The sequence below is a fragment of the Siphateles boraxobius genome, unplaced genomic scaffold (assembly GCF_051911475.1).
Source record: "Siphateles boraxobius isolate OS27281-9 unplaced genomic scaffold, OSU_SipBor_1 46, whole genome shotgun sequence".
NCBI classification, from domain to species: domain Eukaryota; kingdom Metazoa; phylum Chordata; class Actinopteri; order Cypriniformes; family Leuciscidae; genus Siphateles; species Siphateles boraxobius.
In genome coordinates, this window is record NW_027509097.1 from 8181913 (window position 1) to 8198897 (window position 16985).

General features: G+C 36.6%; 1 protein-coding gene across 4 annotated transcripts in view; it reads left to right on the plus strand.

Annotated features, from left to right (window-relative positions):
• Positions 1-16985, plus strand: part of vti1a (vesicle transport through interaction with t-SNAREs 1A) — a 128317-nt gene that overhangs the window by 28975 nt on the left and 82357 nt on the right. For all 4 annotated transcript variants that reach the window (XM_077200629.1, XM_077200627.1, XM_077200630.1 and 1 more), the window contains one exon: positions 5921-6005. In XM_077200629.1, coding sequence (XP_077056744.1) covers positions 5921-6005 — 85 coding nt within the window. The remainder of the gene's footprint in view (positions 1-5920; positions 6006-16985) is intronic.

Consider the following 16985-nt stretch of genomic DNA (forward strand, 5'->3'; position numbering starts at 1 on the left):
ATATTTTGTATTTTGTAAAAAAAGAAAAAAATATTTTGCTGTTGCTGATCTGTTTTTTTTTAACACCTAGCATCATATACACTGATTTATTTTAGATGTCAAGTTAAAAATAGTTACATTTTGCACTGTTTCATTGTACTGTTTTTGAACAAAAAGATGCATCTTGTGGCTGATATTACATTTTTGAAATCTTTAAGACTGTTTTTTTCTTAAGTTTTTTTTAAAAAATTTAACACTAAAAAAAAATAAAAATATATATATATATATATATATATATATATATATATATATAAATTATTATTTTTCAAGAAATTGATACTTTTATTCAGCAAGAATGCATTAAATTCATCAAAAGTGGTTTGTAATGCTACAAAAGATTTAATCCAAGAATCCTGACACAAAAAATAAGCAGCATAAGATTTTTCAATTTTGATTAATAATAAACATTTTTTACTTGAGCACCAAATTAAGAAGAACGGTTTCTGAATTATCATGTGACTAAAGAATATTCAGCAAATTGAAAACTCAGCATTGCCATTGCAGGAATTAATTACATTTAAAAATAGAAAACAGCTATTTCAAATTGTGAATATTTCTGTATTTTGATCAAATAAATTAAATCTTGCTAAGGATAAGATACTTGTTATATATATTATATAAAATATTAAAATTTGACTGACCCTAAACTTTAGAACGATACGCTATATGCTAATTTATCCAACTTGTAAATTTAGATCACCTTTGTTTTGTAGAGCATCTTAAGACAGATTAGTCAACTAATCATTCACCAACGTTTCAATATTGAAAATAAGTAGTAATTTGTTTACTTAAGTAGTATCTAGCAGGCATACCGAACCTTATTTACCTGTTTAACTCCTCTTTTATCTTCTAAACTGTGTCATTTACCACATGACCTATATTTCAGTCTTTATCTCTTTTTCTTTTTGGCTTCTGCTGGTATGTTATTAGCACACAAGGCGCTAAATATAACCGAATTGTGAATTTACAGCCAACTGCGGAGTTCTCTTTGTGCAACGTTAGGAAGCAGCCCAAAGACGTGTCCCCCACTCAGTGGATGAGAATACAATACCCTGCCTTTTATTTGGAGATAAGGGGACAATTTGTAATGTCTTTTTGTATTTGTAGCATTCATCGGACTTGGAAGTGAGCATGAATGTGGATTACGGCAAAAAGGCTGTCGTCTCATTCTGTGTGCTTGTGTGTGTGTCTATTTGCTTGCTGGTATCTTCATCTCCTGCCTATAGGGTTGTGTGTGTGTGTGTGTGTGTGTGTGTGTGTGTGTGTGTTTTGTTGTTTGGACTTGGGATTCCCCTATTCATAGACACATGCAGACACACACAGACTGCAATATCTGAAGATCTTCATTCATAAAGGAAGTCTCCTCTCAGTGGAGGACTGGATAGCACTGCATCATGCTTCTGGCTGCCTTTGTAAAGATGTTGTTTAGTACATTATCACTCATCTTTGAAGATAACGCTGTTTACAATGCAAATTTCTAATCCTTCCTATCTTGAAGAAATTGTAAAGATGCATTAAATAATTATGGATGAGAAAAAATTAAAAACCTTATCTTCTCTTCTGTCATCTTACGGAAATAAAACGACACTTTCATCATTTTACTAGCTCCTTACTACTGTAAGTATGTGTCATCCTGGTATTTACTGAAAAAAACAAACAAACACAAATTCAAGAATAAGGATCTAAAGTAGCTGATAATTTTCTTTACTCTTCCCCATCTTGAAGCTCCAGAAACATTTAAGTAAACATTACAGAACAGGCAGTGTCATGCTAGAAAATCGTGCCTCTGGTTTGGAGGATCTTTGTATAGACTCCCGTGTCTGTGTTTGTCTGAACAACAGTATATTGTTTAGATTTCTTCACTTCCTATTGCTGAATAATCCCATCTGTAGAGCCACACCACCACCCTGCATTTATAATTTACAGCCCCTCACAGTTCTACCTTGACTTCTGTGTTTCTCCTTTTTTTTTGTTATTGTTTTTTCCCACATGACCAGACAAAATGGGAGTATAGCATTTTTTTCAGCCTTGGGTCAGAAGATAACTTTAGTGGGTTCAACCGCTCTTGTTTTTACCCCATAATGCATAGCTTTTAAATCACATTTTTTTTGTTCTCCCACTTTACTGAATTTAAATCAAAGCCTGTGTAGCTTATACACATTTAGCCTGCTTTTTAAAACTGTACTTTTCCACAGCTGGAAAACATGTTTAAATATTTAGCACCCTTATTCACAGCTGTTTGACACTTGTAATTCCTTTTCTTACAAGTCCCAAACAAACGGTGGAGAAGATCACATAGTCAGTCTGAATCATAGCTGTCATCATTATTCACTTTGACTCTACCCTCCCATTTGAAATAATAAGGAATCATCAAAACTTTTGAAAATTGCAATTGTAAGCGCTCGTGTTTGATATTGAAAAAAGAGGACAGAGAAGGGAAGACAATTCTTTTGAGTCGCATTCGCATTGTTCCTGGGTTCCACGTTAATAACTTACAACTGAAGTGCGGTTCTTCACGGAAAAAAAAAATATGAAGAAAGAAAAAAAATGCAAAAAAAGGAAACCTCGTTTATAGTATCTAAGAACGTCTTTGTTGAAAAAGTAGATGTCAGATAAAAAGGCATACATGCTTTTGCACAAATGAGAAGGGGCGCGCGCAGAGGCGGTCGCAGGCGCACCAATATTTATCATGCCCTCTTTAAAAGAAGCTTCTGTTGAACTCCATAAGACCAAAATAAGAGACAAGTTTGACAGTCATGCTGCTCTAATAGTGAATAAATGAAGAAAAAAAAGCGGCTTTCTTTTATTCAGGTCAGTTTGGTCTATGAGAGTGAGTGATATGCATCCAGGGCTTTTTGTTTTAAATATCTGAACTGATATGCTGTGTCTAAGGTGCCTTTGTTACTCATAAAGATATCCTTGCGGATGCATTTTGGATCCATATGTCGGCCCTTAATCCAAAACATATTCTCAGAGCGAGGTAATTCGTTTTGATAGGTGATTCATTTACATTTTCAGGAAGTCGTCATTGTTGTCGTCCCTGCACCTACGTGGCCACCTTCGTTGTTACCCCGTGTGTCACCCTTATTCCCCCGCACCCCACACACTCGCACAATAGACATCAACAACCACCCCCCCCCCACCCCCACCCACCTCACCCCTCGGAAATTTAGACCGACTGAGAGAGTGAGAATGAGCGAGGGAGACAAATTCAAGAAAAGCTTTGAAGTGGCTTTCCGGCGCGCAAGTCTGCTGGCCGTCTCCCCGAGACGTGTCACCTTTGCCGAGAGGGAATAGGAAATCACGTTTCGAATGGTAATGATAACATACTAATCACTTGAGCTCTTTGAAGATGGGGGAGCGAGCTACTCTGTCAGTATCCCCGGCTGCCTTGTGCTTCCAGGCACACAGGCACATCCCTGGTCTAGGTGTATTAGTTTAAGCGGTGCATGTCAATACGTCCCCTCCATCTCAGCTCATCCAGAGGGGCTCATTAGGCAGAGATGGGTCCCTTTTCCCCATACGCACTCCCACCCCCGTTCTCTCCTCTTTTTCTCTCTCTCTCTCTCTCTCTCTCTCTCTCTCTCTCTCTCTCTCTCTCTCTCTCTCTCTCTCTCTCTCTCTCTCTCTCTCTCTCTCTCTCTCTCTCTCTCTCTCTCTCTCTCTCTCTCTCTCTCCCTCCCTCCCTCTATCTCCCACTAACACCCCCTCCCTTAAACTATTAAAAAGTATTTCAGCAATTTTAAATGACATCTGTCAACTGAGAGGAGGTGAAGAAAAAAAAAGTTCAGACTCTTTTTTTTTTTTCTCCCTCTCCCTTCTCTGTGATTGTCAAACTTTGAAAAGTGAAATGTCGTCTATTTTTCATTTCATTTCCTTGGAGTGATTAGCAGCTACATATTTTGACAGCTTAACTAAAACTGGAAACTCGTTTCTCTCTTTTTTTCCCTCTGCCTTTATTCTTTCTGTGCATGTAAATGGGAATAAAGGTTACCATCCTTTTGAAATATGGTTACCTCTCTCAGTTCTGTATTTAAAAATGGAAATGCAGTGGTCTAATTTAGTGTTCACAGTCATACATTATATGGTTTATCAGAAAATTGTGGTGGATAATTCTAAGCCCTGTTTTCACTATCTACAATGGGGTTCAAAAGTTTGAGACTTCAAAGTTTTAAGAAAGTTGAATGTGGCAACTTTTAAACAAAGAATCTGTATGAAATGAGTTAGAAATATTGCAGATTCTAAACAATTTTTAAGTCAGTAATGAAATAAGTATAGATTTGTGACAATGAACTTCTTTGTACTGATGGTTGATGTTCTTCTATTGAAGCACAAGATGCTCTTTGGGTCATTCTCAAATTATGCTGGATCACATGATCATCAGGCTTTAAGAAAAAAGGGAACCAACCAAAAACGAAAGACATTCTGAAAATGAATTAGTAATGAAAACCTTAAATTAAATTAGGAAATTGCAAAATAAAAGCATTTTCACAAGTGAACTTCTAGACCCCACTGTAGGTTATTTTTAGCACTTGTATATTTATATATGTATGAGATTTCTTTCTACATAAAATATAATTTCTATTGATGTATTGTGTGTGTGTGTGTGTGTGTGTGTGTGTGTGTGTGTGTGTGTGTTGGGTGGATTTGGGGTCAGTAAGATTTTTACGTTTTTCGACAGTATTTTATTTTTTTATGACTTTTATTCTGCAGGGAGCATTAAATTGATCAAAAGTGACAGTAAAGGCATTTATAATGTTAAAAAGATTTCTATTTCAAATAAATGCTGTTCTTTTGAAATTTATATTCATTAAAGAATACTATAAAAAATGTATCACACTTTCCACAAAAAAAAATATTAAGCAGCACAACTGTTTTCAACTGTGATAATATTAAGAAATCAGCATATTAGAATGATTTCTGAAGGATCATGTGACACTGAAGACTGAAGTAATGATGCTGAAAATTCAGCTTTGCTGTCACAGGAATAAATTAAACCTAAAAATATATTATTTATTTAATATTTTCTATATTAAAATTTTAAACTCTAACAGTATTTCACACTATTACTATTTTGCTGTATTTTAATACTGTGTTATTTTATGTTATCAAAAGATAAGAATCTGAGACAAACAAATCTTAGACCACTTCATTGGAAGGATGTATAAATGCCGTTGATGTTGTGCAATATTTATTGCATCTGTCTCTTGGCCATGGTGTCTATTTTCGTCTTACATTTATTGACTTCTGACATTACATCTGCAACTCAGCACAAGGCATACCAACCTTTCTTTGAAAAAGTTCACATGCCTCATTGGTTTGCATTATTTAGAGTGACCCCTAAAACATCCAAACTGCACTGTAGAGAAACCATCAAGTGTTGTCAGCATACATAACAAATAAAAAAAACTTTGTGTAAAGAGGTTCATGGTGGCATCCTGAATTTATCAGACTAACAGATACTGTGTAATCTGAAGCAGCATTTGAAAATATATTGCAGCTCAATTAGCCATCCCTCCCATGCTAATCTTTGCCCTGGTTCTAAATATGAGCTAATGAGATCTGGCAACACCTTCAGAACAAATCCACTGCGAAAAGGAAGTCTCAATTAAAAAGAAAGAAAAGGTGTTAGATTGGAGCTCCGTCCTTTTTTTCTTTAGAATTAGCACGAAGATCAGTCCAATTTGTTATGAAAAAGCAACTCGTAATTAGACGTTCTTGAATCAATGTATAGGTTAAATTTATTCTAGTATATTAGTCTATTCCCTTTTGTCTTAGTGTGCCTATTATTATTATTATGTTGAAAAATGTGTCTGTAAATAATGTTCTATTCTTCTCAATCACTCTCATTGTTTTCTTTCTGTCTGTGGTTTGTTTTCAGAGAGCACATCTGTTGGACAACACAGAGAGGCTGGAAAGGTCATCTCGGAGGCTGGAAGCTGGCTACCAGATAGCAGTAGAAACCGGTAGGCATTCTGGGTAGGGGGGTGAGCGACAGCAAATTGTCTCGCTCGTATGCGTGCTAAAAAGAGAGAGAGTTGAAAAAAAAAAACGCCTTGACGACTGGTGACATTTTCAGGAGCACATCAAAGAGAAGCAAGGGAGAGAAAGGTGTAGAGCAGCAGCCGCAGTGCTGTTAGACTCACACAAAACACACTGCCTTATTTCCATTCACCTACCTGTGTGTGTGTGTGTGTGTGTGAGAGAGAGAGAGAGAGAGAGAGAGAGAGAGAGAGTTTTTAATATGGGTACCAAATGATGGTGTGTCGACTAGAATAAACAACAACAGCCTGCCTCCACCGTCCTGCGATTCTTAGAGCTAAATAAAGACAGAGATCTTTTAATAAACTGATTTCTAAATAAAGCACCCTCAACGTCCCCCGATTCACACCTGTCTGAAGAACAGTTTTCATCTTTAAATACAAGAAAATGAACTAATTTAGATCTGAAATTGATTAAATCAGCAGGCATCTTTTTTTTTTTTTTTTTTAGCCTGACTGTCAACGTGTTGTTGAAGCGGAGTGTATTCCTCAGAGACGTATCAAAGCTCGTTCTTCAAGAAGCTACTGGCTTTCTTTGGCGCCTGCCTTAGTTTTGAAAAGTTTGTTAATTTACACTATAATGGTAGGGTGGCTCGTGCGCCACGTCGACACAGTTAATAATTCAAATCAAAAAAGGGTTGCATAGACCACTGGCTTTTGATGTCTCGCAAGAACAACTCAGAAATTCATAAATGCAATCTGCATCCTCTGCTGGAAAATTTAGTTTCATTTATTTTGAATCCTCTCAAGCCCGTGCTTGGTATTTTCTTTTCCTGCATAATTTTTTATATATATATTTTCAGTTCATCGAATGAAGGCCTTTTGTTTTTTCTGCTATTCAGACATTTTTTTATTTTTACTTATGTCTGCCCAATTGAATTGCCTGCTTTCTAGCAGGAACCAAAGCAGAAGCCCATACTCTCCAACGGTGGGATCAGACTCCCTGTGAGAGGAGTTTTTCCCCCCATCAAGGACGGCTTCTGTCTCCGAGACCCGCGACAATGCCACACCGCTCAGTGTGGGATCCGCAAGCGCAGAACAATGTCTGTTTACTCAGCCTTTCTCTAACCGCGTTAAAGCGCAACTCTGCCTGTGCGTCTCACTCCTGTGATCCTAATCCCTGACCCCCGTACCCCACCGACCACCCCAACACTCGCGTACACACACACCTGCATCTTAAAAGCGTAGCGGCAGGTAGTCCTAAACTGAAGTGGCCCAAGAAGGACAAACCTTATACTTTTGGGATTTGGGCACAGCAACTGTGCGGGAAATGCACAGAATCGCGGTAAACACGGACCTGCTTCGGTGGCTGTTGAGGAGCTACAGGGATAGATGCGCTTTGTTTGGGTTGCGGCGGTGACCCTCGCTCCCTGTGTCACACTGAGGCAGATCAGCCAGTTTATAAACCGTGTGTTAAAATTCACTCGTGCGGCAAACCACACCTGCTACAGAGCTGGCTATCGAGCGCCTACGGGTATCTGCTATTCTGTAACAAAACAACAATTCTAAATATTATAGAAAAGAAATGATTATATAATTACTAATAATAAAGAGGTATTTTTTACAGGTTTTCTATTTTATAAAATATTAATATAAATAAATATTTTATAAAATATTTTAGATTTGTTTTAGATTTGTTTGTTATTTAGTTAAAAAATTAACTATAATGTATTGTCTGTGTGTACTTTGTGTGTTTACTTTCTACTCTCTCTCTCTCTCTCCCTCTCTCTCTCTATATATATATTTAATGGCATAGTAAAAATAATATCAGTATGTTTGCAAATGGTATATAAATTGCAAATTACTATATTATTTACTCTACAGTTACAGTAAAATTTACTTTAATAATTGTTTCACTACTATAGTTTAATCTAGTTCAATGCTTTGTGCCAATAATACGCAATATTGCTTAAGATTGAATTGTTTTATCATTGATTTGTAATTTCTGTTCATTTGTAATTCATATTTAAAAATTTCACTAAAAGAATATATTTAGGATTGAAACATTTCAAACCTGCATTTCGTATTAACCAAATTATTTATTTTTCATCAATGATGATTTGTCAAATTTGTCAAAGACTGAATTCTTAGATTTTCTTTTTTTTTGTTGCAAAAATAGACCGGGATTTTATTAAAATGGTGCATATCCTCCATATTGTGTATTTTTGTATGTAATTGGAATCACATTTTTTTGACCTTGTCAGTAAGGAGACTGTGTTTGTGTGATTTTTAAGGGTGATTTCGTGTGTGATGCGTTCAGTCCAGCAGCAACAGCAGCGTGTCAGGAGCACTCCAGGCCCTCTGAGAGATATTGAGAGTGCTCTCTGGACATGCAGAGCTTTTTACCAAACTGTTTGTCTCATAAATAAAGTATGGGTCTTCATTAGGAGAGGGCACCCGCTTTAAAGCTGCCTGAACCAGAGACATGCCGGCCTGAAGAGAGCCTGGAGTACAGTAGGAGGGAGCAAAGCAGCCAATTTAAAGGCATTTAAATCAGAGATGTCCCAGAGCCCATGAGCATTAAATAAATCCTAATCAAAGAAGTGCTTGGCTGTTTATAAAAGCCAAGGAAGTGGGCAAAAGAGTTTTTGTATGGTGGAAAATAAAATACCTAGGGGTGTAATTCTTTTGTTTGCACTCTAATTTGGGATTTTTAAAGGATTTCGGAGTATTTAGGCGCATTTCCCTCACCTAAGAAAAAAATTTAATCACAGGCAGTTTATGGAATGACCTCAAAATCTATTTATTAATCATAATGAAATTTTAACGGAGTGTCCGATATAAACAAACAAGCCGAGAGAAACAGTGTCCGTAAGGAACAGAGCGGTGGCCCTTGAATACGCAGCAGCCGCTGCGGCGGCGGATCGATGGGGCAAAATGAAACCACCTCATTAGGGATTGATTTCAGCAGTGTTTAGATAAGCAGAGTGGGTCGGGGCCTGGCCCCTGGGGCCCGCACCAGGGCCCAAAGTTCACGCAGAGCCAGGTAGAGAGTGTCTCTGCAGGCCATCATCTTTATTAGCACCCAGATAAGCTGATTAGGCCTTGTCAATCAAAGGTGCCAATGACTCAATCGAGAGGCCCTTCTTTTCTTTCTCTCCTTCCTTTTTTTCCTCTCTTTTTCTTTTTTTTTGTGATAAATCATTGAAGCGGCCAACAAAGCAGTAGCCATGGCGGCTAAGCTAAGTAGCCCTGCAGTTGTCACCAAGACAGACGACGCAAATACCCTGTGATGATGTGACGACTCTATTAAAGAGTACATCAATTTGTTTGAGAGCTGTTTGATTTTTTTACATTTTTTTTTACTGCAGTGGTATTAAAAGAGCATACGAGGTGGGAGACTCGTCATTGTCATCGAAGGCTTGGCAGAGAAGTTGAGCGTGCCCCCGATAGAAATAAATAACGAAATAAATGATCGGATGAATAAATAAATAAATATGTTTTGTAAACATGAAGAAACGCTGCTCCTTATGAGTGTGAGCACGGCTTTAAGACATGCTGTGTCAGTCCATGGGTGTCAGAGTGTCCCAGTAACACACACGCGATTGCCTCCGTCTCTCCGTTTCACTCTCTCTAGCTCTTTCTGTCTCCTCCATGTTATCGTCATTCTTTCATTTTCTTTCCTTCATCCCTCTAACTTTGAATGGAATTTCCTTTTTTTTTTTCTTTGTGTTGCCATGACCTTTTCTTCTCAAGCATTTCATTTAGACATTTTTAATTAGTTGTTATGAAGTATCAATAATAATAGTAAAACTATAACAATAATAACTATTCCACCAATGTATTTAAAATGTCTACATTTATGTAAAATGTCAACATGGAATTGAATGCATTCAGTTTTTTACTGAAAAGTTTTTTTAATTTTAAATAATATTTTAAATAATTTCTAAAATAATATAATATTTTGTTATATAACATAAAATTATGTTGTTATAATAATAATGATAGCAAATCACTGGAAACATTTAATCTTTAATATTGTACTGAAAATTATTATCTAAAAATATATATTTAGAATATAGTTATATAAATGTGTATAATAACAATATTAACAACAATAATAAATTAATTTAGAGCTGTTTTATGCTGGGTAAATTTAGGTAAATGTCAAAATGAAATTGAATGCAATAATTTACTGAAAAGTTACTGTTATTGTAATCTTAATAATCTTTTAAGATAAAATAATATATTTATAATATTTAGTTATATTATAAAAAGTTGTATAATAATAATGAAAAATTAATTTAGAGCAGTTTTATGCTAGGTAAATTCTAAATAAGATATCAGTATTTTGATCAAACTATATTCATTTTCTGTACAAGTAATAATTCTCTCTATAAGTAATTGTTTCATTGCCTTTCATTATTTATTTCAGCGTGGCTGTTCCACTTGATTTCCGTCATTGTATAGTCGTGTTTAAAGTTTCAGCACATCGCTACTGTTCTCTCTTTAATGAGGACAATTTGGTGAAGTGGATTTCCTCGAGGTATAGCATACCAAATAACTTGGGTTTTTGTAGTTTGCTGAAATCTGAATGCCGTATTGTGTTTCAAAAAGAATATGCCGTTATTTGATAATTGTTTGATTCATGGAGCAGAGCCACAAGAGTTAAATATTTCAATAGCAGAGTTTGCAGATATGCAGAAAGGAGAACTTAGCTAGAGTGGGTTTTCTAAAGACAATGGTGGGTTTTTGTGTTGTAATGAGGGCATTTTCTCATCGAAAATGTATGGTTTTTTGGCTACAACTTAGGCCTGTACTTTAGAAGTTTGAACTTATGTTAGAGCTTATTAAATATGAATACACAATGTAAACCTCTTGTTAAACATTGATAAAAAAGAAATATGTATATAAGTGATGGGGTGTGTGAGTGCAATATAAGGTTTTCGACTCCATAAATCTACCTACGGGTGTGCTGTTTATCGCGAAACCCCCGGGCGGATGAAAGGCGATGTAATAATGATTTTTTTTCTCTCCTAATCGGGGCTTGTCAGCAAGGCGTCTTATCGTGGAGAGGAAAATGACACCGATACTATCGAAGAGCCCAGAGTCCAAGTTTGTGTCGCTCCCCCCCAATCACGGCGGACCCGGCCTCGCCGTATCTAGCGCCGCCACAAACGGCAAGCGGCGCTTTTTTCATCTGGACTTCAAAAACGGTTCCCGTCATTAAAATTGCACCCGCGTTCGGCTGCAGGGATCAGCCGCTCCGGAGCGAAAATGGGATGTGGGAGAGGAGGCTCGCTAAATGTGCTAATTCTGTCCTCACATGTTTACGGCTTAATTTTAATCGGTTTGAGCAAGGGAGGAGGGAGGGGTTGTTTGGGGGGCGGGATGGAGAAAAAAAAGCCTCACATTGCAATAAATCGCCATTATCTTTGACACCGAAGGACTCAGCTGTTCCAAGGATTTTGTGGTCTGTGAGCAACAGTATTATATGGAGACACACAAAAGTGTCTACGCTTGAATTGCGGTGGCCGAGGTGCACTCACTGATTTCAGGACGTCTAGACAAAGGGCCGAACTTTCACAATGACAAAGCCAGGCTCTTAATGCAAGAGCTGAACCAACAAACTTGACTAGCCGGTGTGTTTGTGTTCGCATCTCTCTGTCTCCAGGATTACCGATAGAGAGTGCAGGTGTCGACTTGTTGATATTTTCAAATCGGTATTATGATATTTGCTTATGTTAAATTGCGATCATTGACTGTTGAGTCACCTAACGTGCTTTGAGAGGGTTATTCCATTGGGTGATGGGGAGCAGATCCGTTTCTCTAGACACACTATTGAGTGACAGAACGGGATGCAAGCTTTCCACTTAAATATTATGAATCAGCCTCTCCAGCAACACTTGCCACCAGCTAAATGCATCAAAATCTACAGTATCCTCAGGATTGAGTTCAAACTTAAATTTAATTTGTTGGATTGGAACACATGAAAGGGTAAAACACGTATAAATGTGTAAAAGGGAAAAAATGTATGAGGCAATTACAGGTCATTACTATTTTATCTAATCATTATTATCATTATTCTCAGATTAAGTACATTGTTGTATTTACTATTCACTACTGAAATGGACTAAGCACTGAGATGTAAAATGTGACCAGTCTTATTTTATTAATGTCTCATAATTATTTTTTATTTTTTATCATTAATGCCACAAAATGTATTTGAAGTAACTTGTCAGAAAGGTAGAGAGCGAGAGAGACAAAAAAAATTAATTTCAGATCATATGTGTCTATTTATATCAGACACACACAGTCTTTCATTGACCTTTGGTTGACGGAGAGAGAGTGAAAGAGGGCACTCGAGCTGGATGGCGTTAAATAAAACTGTTTTGGAAGGAAATGGAAGACAAAAGCAAATACCCAGGACCCCCATGGGCGCTTCCTCATCGGGCCGCTTTAAAGAGCTGGCACATCTGAGGCACCGCAATATCAAAAAGCAGAGAGAAAAAGTGAAATGAAGTAAAAGGAAAAGTGGAGAGGGGGGAAGAGAGAGTGGCAGTACCTTGTCACTGCGGAATGAGGATCATAAACGGTAATTGTGTGATGGGAGTGACACGCTGATGACAGCAGATTGATGGCAGTTGAAAAGCGAACGTAATTCACTAAGGAGTCGCAGAGAGTTTGGGTGGCTGAGATTAAGAGAGGAAACTAGTCAGACTGAGCTCTGGAAATGCAGGCGGAGTGGGTACAGAAGGGCAGCGTTTTAGACTTCACTTGTGCTTCCAGTTTTGTTTGTTTCTCTCAGTGCATCAGACCAGAAACAGTCCTACTCAGAGTACCGTATTTTTATTAAAAAATGTTTTGTTTTTGTGGATATTTCTTCTAACCCTGATCAATTATTTTAACTTTGCTAAACATTTGGATTTTAGTCGTTATAGTAAAAATGTAAAAGTTTTGTTTTGATGCAGTTTTTTTTTATTGGCCAAAAGCTCAAATTAGAGACTTAAAAAGAATAAAATAAAATAAAAACTGGTTTGCTTTTACTGAGCAATAAGGTTTTTTTTAAAGTGCGTTTTAGGTTTATTATATTTCTAAATTTCTAAATTATTTCGATTTCATTATAATAATATTATTTCATTCATTTATTATTCTACATTTATAATTATAGAAAATTAGATTTTTATATAATTGTAATTCAACTTATATAAATGTAATTTATTAAAAGTGTAATTATTATATGAATATAATTTATTAAGTATAACTCATATTTGAAATATAATTTATTACAATTATTGTCATAGTTTCTTTTATTTTTGAGCAGTGGAAACAATAGAAAAAGTCCGGCATACTGTTGTGGCAATCAAATATTTATAGCAACAGTCTGACTTAAAGTTGAAATATGTTTTTATTTTAATTTTAAAGTATTATTTTATTATAATGATTGTCATAATTATTTTATTTTTCAGCAGTGGAAAATATATCAAACACCTTTTTCATATTGAGCAACAGTGTATTTTTCTGCCAATCTTAAAACAGTCAGTCTTACTTTTTATTAACATCTTAATAGCTGTTAATAACAATACTGGCTTCATCATCATAAGTTTGAACAGCTGCTGGACCTGCTTTGTTATGGATAGTTAACCCAGCACAGATAATCGTATTTGTTTTCAGATTAAATATGGCTCAATGTGTGATGCTTAGTGCATCTCAACGCTGACCACCTCACAGTTTGCAGTATGCATAAAAAAAGGCCATCATTAGCGCTGTCCGTCTGTCCCTCTGCGGCTGCTTGTGTCACACCGTCCCTCAAAGTGGCTTCCTCCTCGGCGGGCCGCGCCCTGGGCCGGTGCGGCCGCGGGCTCAGGACGCCCACTGAACATGAAACGCATCGCCCGATCTGTCAGCTGGGGGCTCCATCTGTCAGTCAGTGGGACAGCTTCACTTTTGTCTGGGGAGGGGGCAATGCCGGATACCCCATTTTACGTTGTGGAGGAAATCCTGCTGCCATCGTCCTGACATATTTAATAATAGTTTGCAAGACTGTTATTGAAGCAGACTCTTTTTAAGGGGCAATATCGCTGCCACCTGGGGTGCTCAATATATTTAATTACTGAACACACCGTCTGATTATTTCATTTTGTACGTATTATAACAATTATGTTTCTTTTTAAAATATATAGGTCAATATTGCACCTCCAAACTTTTTTGTTTTTGTTTTTGTTGCTGTTACTTGTCTTGTGCAGTTTGCCTGTCACATAAATGAATCTGGAATTTGATAAATATGATAATAGGCAGGAGAGTGTAGGCTGCAGTCTAAAGTTTGGCAGATAGGCTGCGCCCTTGAGCCACCGTAAAAAGGACGAGCTGAAAGAATCGTCTCCACACTGGGGGACAAGAGGCCTCCACCACTCAGCTCTCTCTGCTCGAGCCTTTGGATGTTTCTCCTGGTGCTGAAAGTTCCTGAAAAGAACAGCTTTGCTCACAACTCTAGGAGCTCATTTGAGTTTTATTTATTTAGCACAGTGTTTTTATGTGTGTGTGTGTGTGTGTGTGTTTGAGACAGAGAGCAAGCGAGAACGAGTGTGTTTGTGTGCAGTGCTGAATCCCTGCTGAGAGCATCAGTATTTCCAGATCTGTGTATAGGGGCGATACTGAACATCAGCAGCATGATATTTCAGCTATTATTATTCACCCCTTAAAAAGACACGACTGGATTTGTCACATCACCTATGATGTCAATTTGAATTTAACAAGATGTTGGTAGTCTTTGGAAAGTTTCATATGCGTTTGTAAATATCTCCACCCTCTTTTTTTTGTCACTGTGTCCATATTTGATACTGAATTCTTTTAAATAGGATGATACAACATAGTCAGGGTTAATTTACATTAAGTCTATGCCTGTGAGCAAATGCTTAAGTGGTTTGATGCCTTGACTCCAAGTCATAATCATATTGAAAATAGGATCAAGGGAAATCATTTTTGTTGTGTAGGAATCTTTTAGTAATCTTTAAGTATCATTTAATATAGATCGTTCAAGTATTTTATTAAGCTCTAAATTCTAAGTGAAATGCTTATGAATACATGTTGAATTTAAGTTGATCTAATAAATGTAGGTATGGTCTATTATTGAAGGAATGTATTTCATAGCATCTGAAAAATGACATCCTAACATTTTTGCTTCATCTTTATGAAACTCTTTACATCTTTAAATTAGAGATGGATGAATTTTCATGCATTGTTATTATTTATCCTTCACCCTAGATGTGTGAGGAGTCTTCATAGTGTTATTTACCAAATTTTTAGGGTTTTTTTGTGTAATGGATTATTTAGTAGTTAGATCCATTCCAGTCTTTAAAATAAATCTATAATGCACAAGTGCAATATCAACTACTAGAGATTATTGCGCTGGATTTGTACATACTTTTAATGCAGTTTTCTGAAATAGTATGTTTAAATATGTAAATGAGGCATTATCTAATTAAATATGCACTCGTTTGCATAACTTTTTTTCGGACAAAGCCAGGTTCACAATTCTTTCATTTTTTTCTACACCCAGAAAAAAAAAACACTATCTACAGACACAAAAAGATAAAGTGCAATAAAATAAACACTTAAATGTACATTTTTTTCTTTCCACTAGTCTGAAACAACACATTATGAAAAGCCAAATCTCCCAAAAACAGAAAATTGCCCAGTGCATAAAAAACGATGATTTGCCTGTTATATATACTGTGTATATGAAAAAATATAATCTATTATAATGAAAATATTATATATATAGATATAAATTTCTATAGTTAATTTCCAATTAATTAATATTTTTTAAATAAAGACGTTTATTTTGATGCATATATACATGTTTCTTTATTTTTGTTATTATCTTTCATTGTTTTTAAACTGATCTCGAAAATTTCTTTTCATATTTTTATTTAGGTTGGGAGATTTTGTGAGGCATTTTAAGGTTGTTTTCATGGTATAGATTTTTGCCCAGTGTTCAGCTAACTTGTTTTCATCAACAAAAACCCATAAGGCTGAGTTGCCATGCATAACCGCATTGACCATGGTGAGGTGATTTCTGAAAAATCTCACACGAAACACCCAGTGCCATCTGCTGCTGCGTACTCATTTCGATTACACATGAAAAAACGCAATCGAAGTCCTCAGTCTGCCAGAGATTGTCAGCTTCTTTTCATGATCGAATCGGATAAAAATAGTCGGGGAAGAGTCCTGAGACCGCAAATGACAGACAAATTAAGTAGTGCGTGTATGTGTTGTATCATAAAATAATTTCAAAATATTCCCACTTCTTCAAATGCACACTAGACTAAATGCTTTTTAGTGCAATATGTTTGGCTAAATCCTGTCTTAAAATGAGAGGATGGAAAGAGAGACGTAGAGATAATGTGATCTATCTGAAGTGGCTTTAGCATCCTGGGCCACCTGGATATATTTGGGCCAAACACCGCTCTGTCCGTCTGGGCCGTGCCTGTCCTGGAGGAGTACAGTGAACAGAAGCTACCTCTTCAGAACTCACACCTGATCACCACGTTCATGCCCATCTCTCTTCCTCTCTCCCAGTCTGTCTCTATCTCGCTCACCCTCCTTTAACTTCCTCCCTCCCAGCGCTCCTGCCCTGTCCTACTTAACTCCGGCCCATCCTGCCCTTTGATTTGTGCTACTTAGCCAGCCACAGATCATCTGCACCCTTCACACACTCTGTTTCTCTCACATCCTCTTATGTTTACAGGGATATGTTTCACAAACAGATATTTATTGAACAGTCACACTTGCAATTCTTTTTTCACTTATATTAGACACAGTGCGTTCCGATAAGTCACTTTTACTTAGATTTTGTTTTATGTTGCTCTTATTATCATTATTCTCATGACTGAGACTGTCTAGGGTGCTGCGTTCTTTTAACATTGTTTGATTAGGACTTCTTTAAAGGATGTCACATGAAAA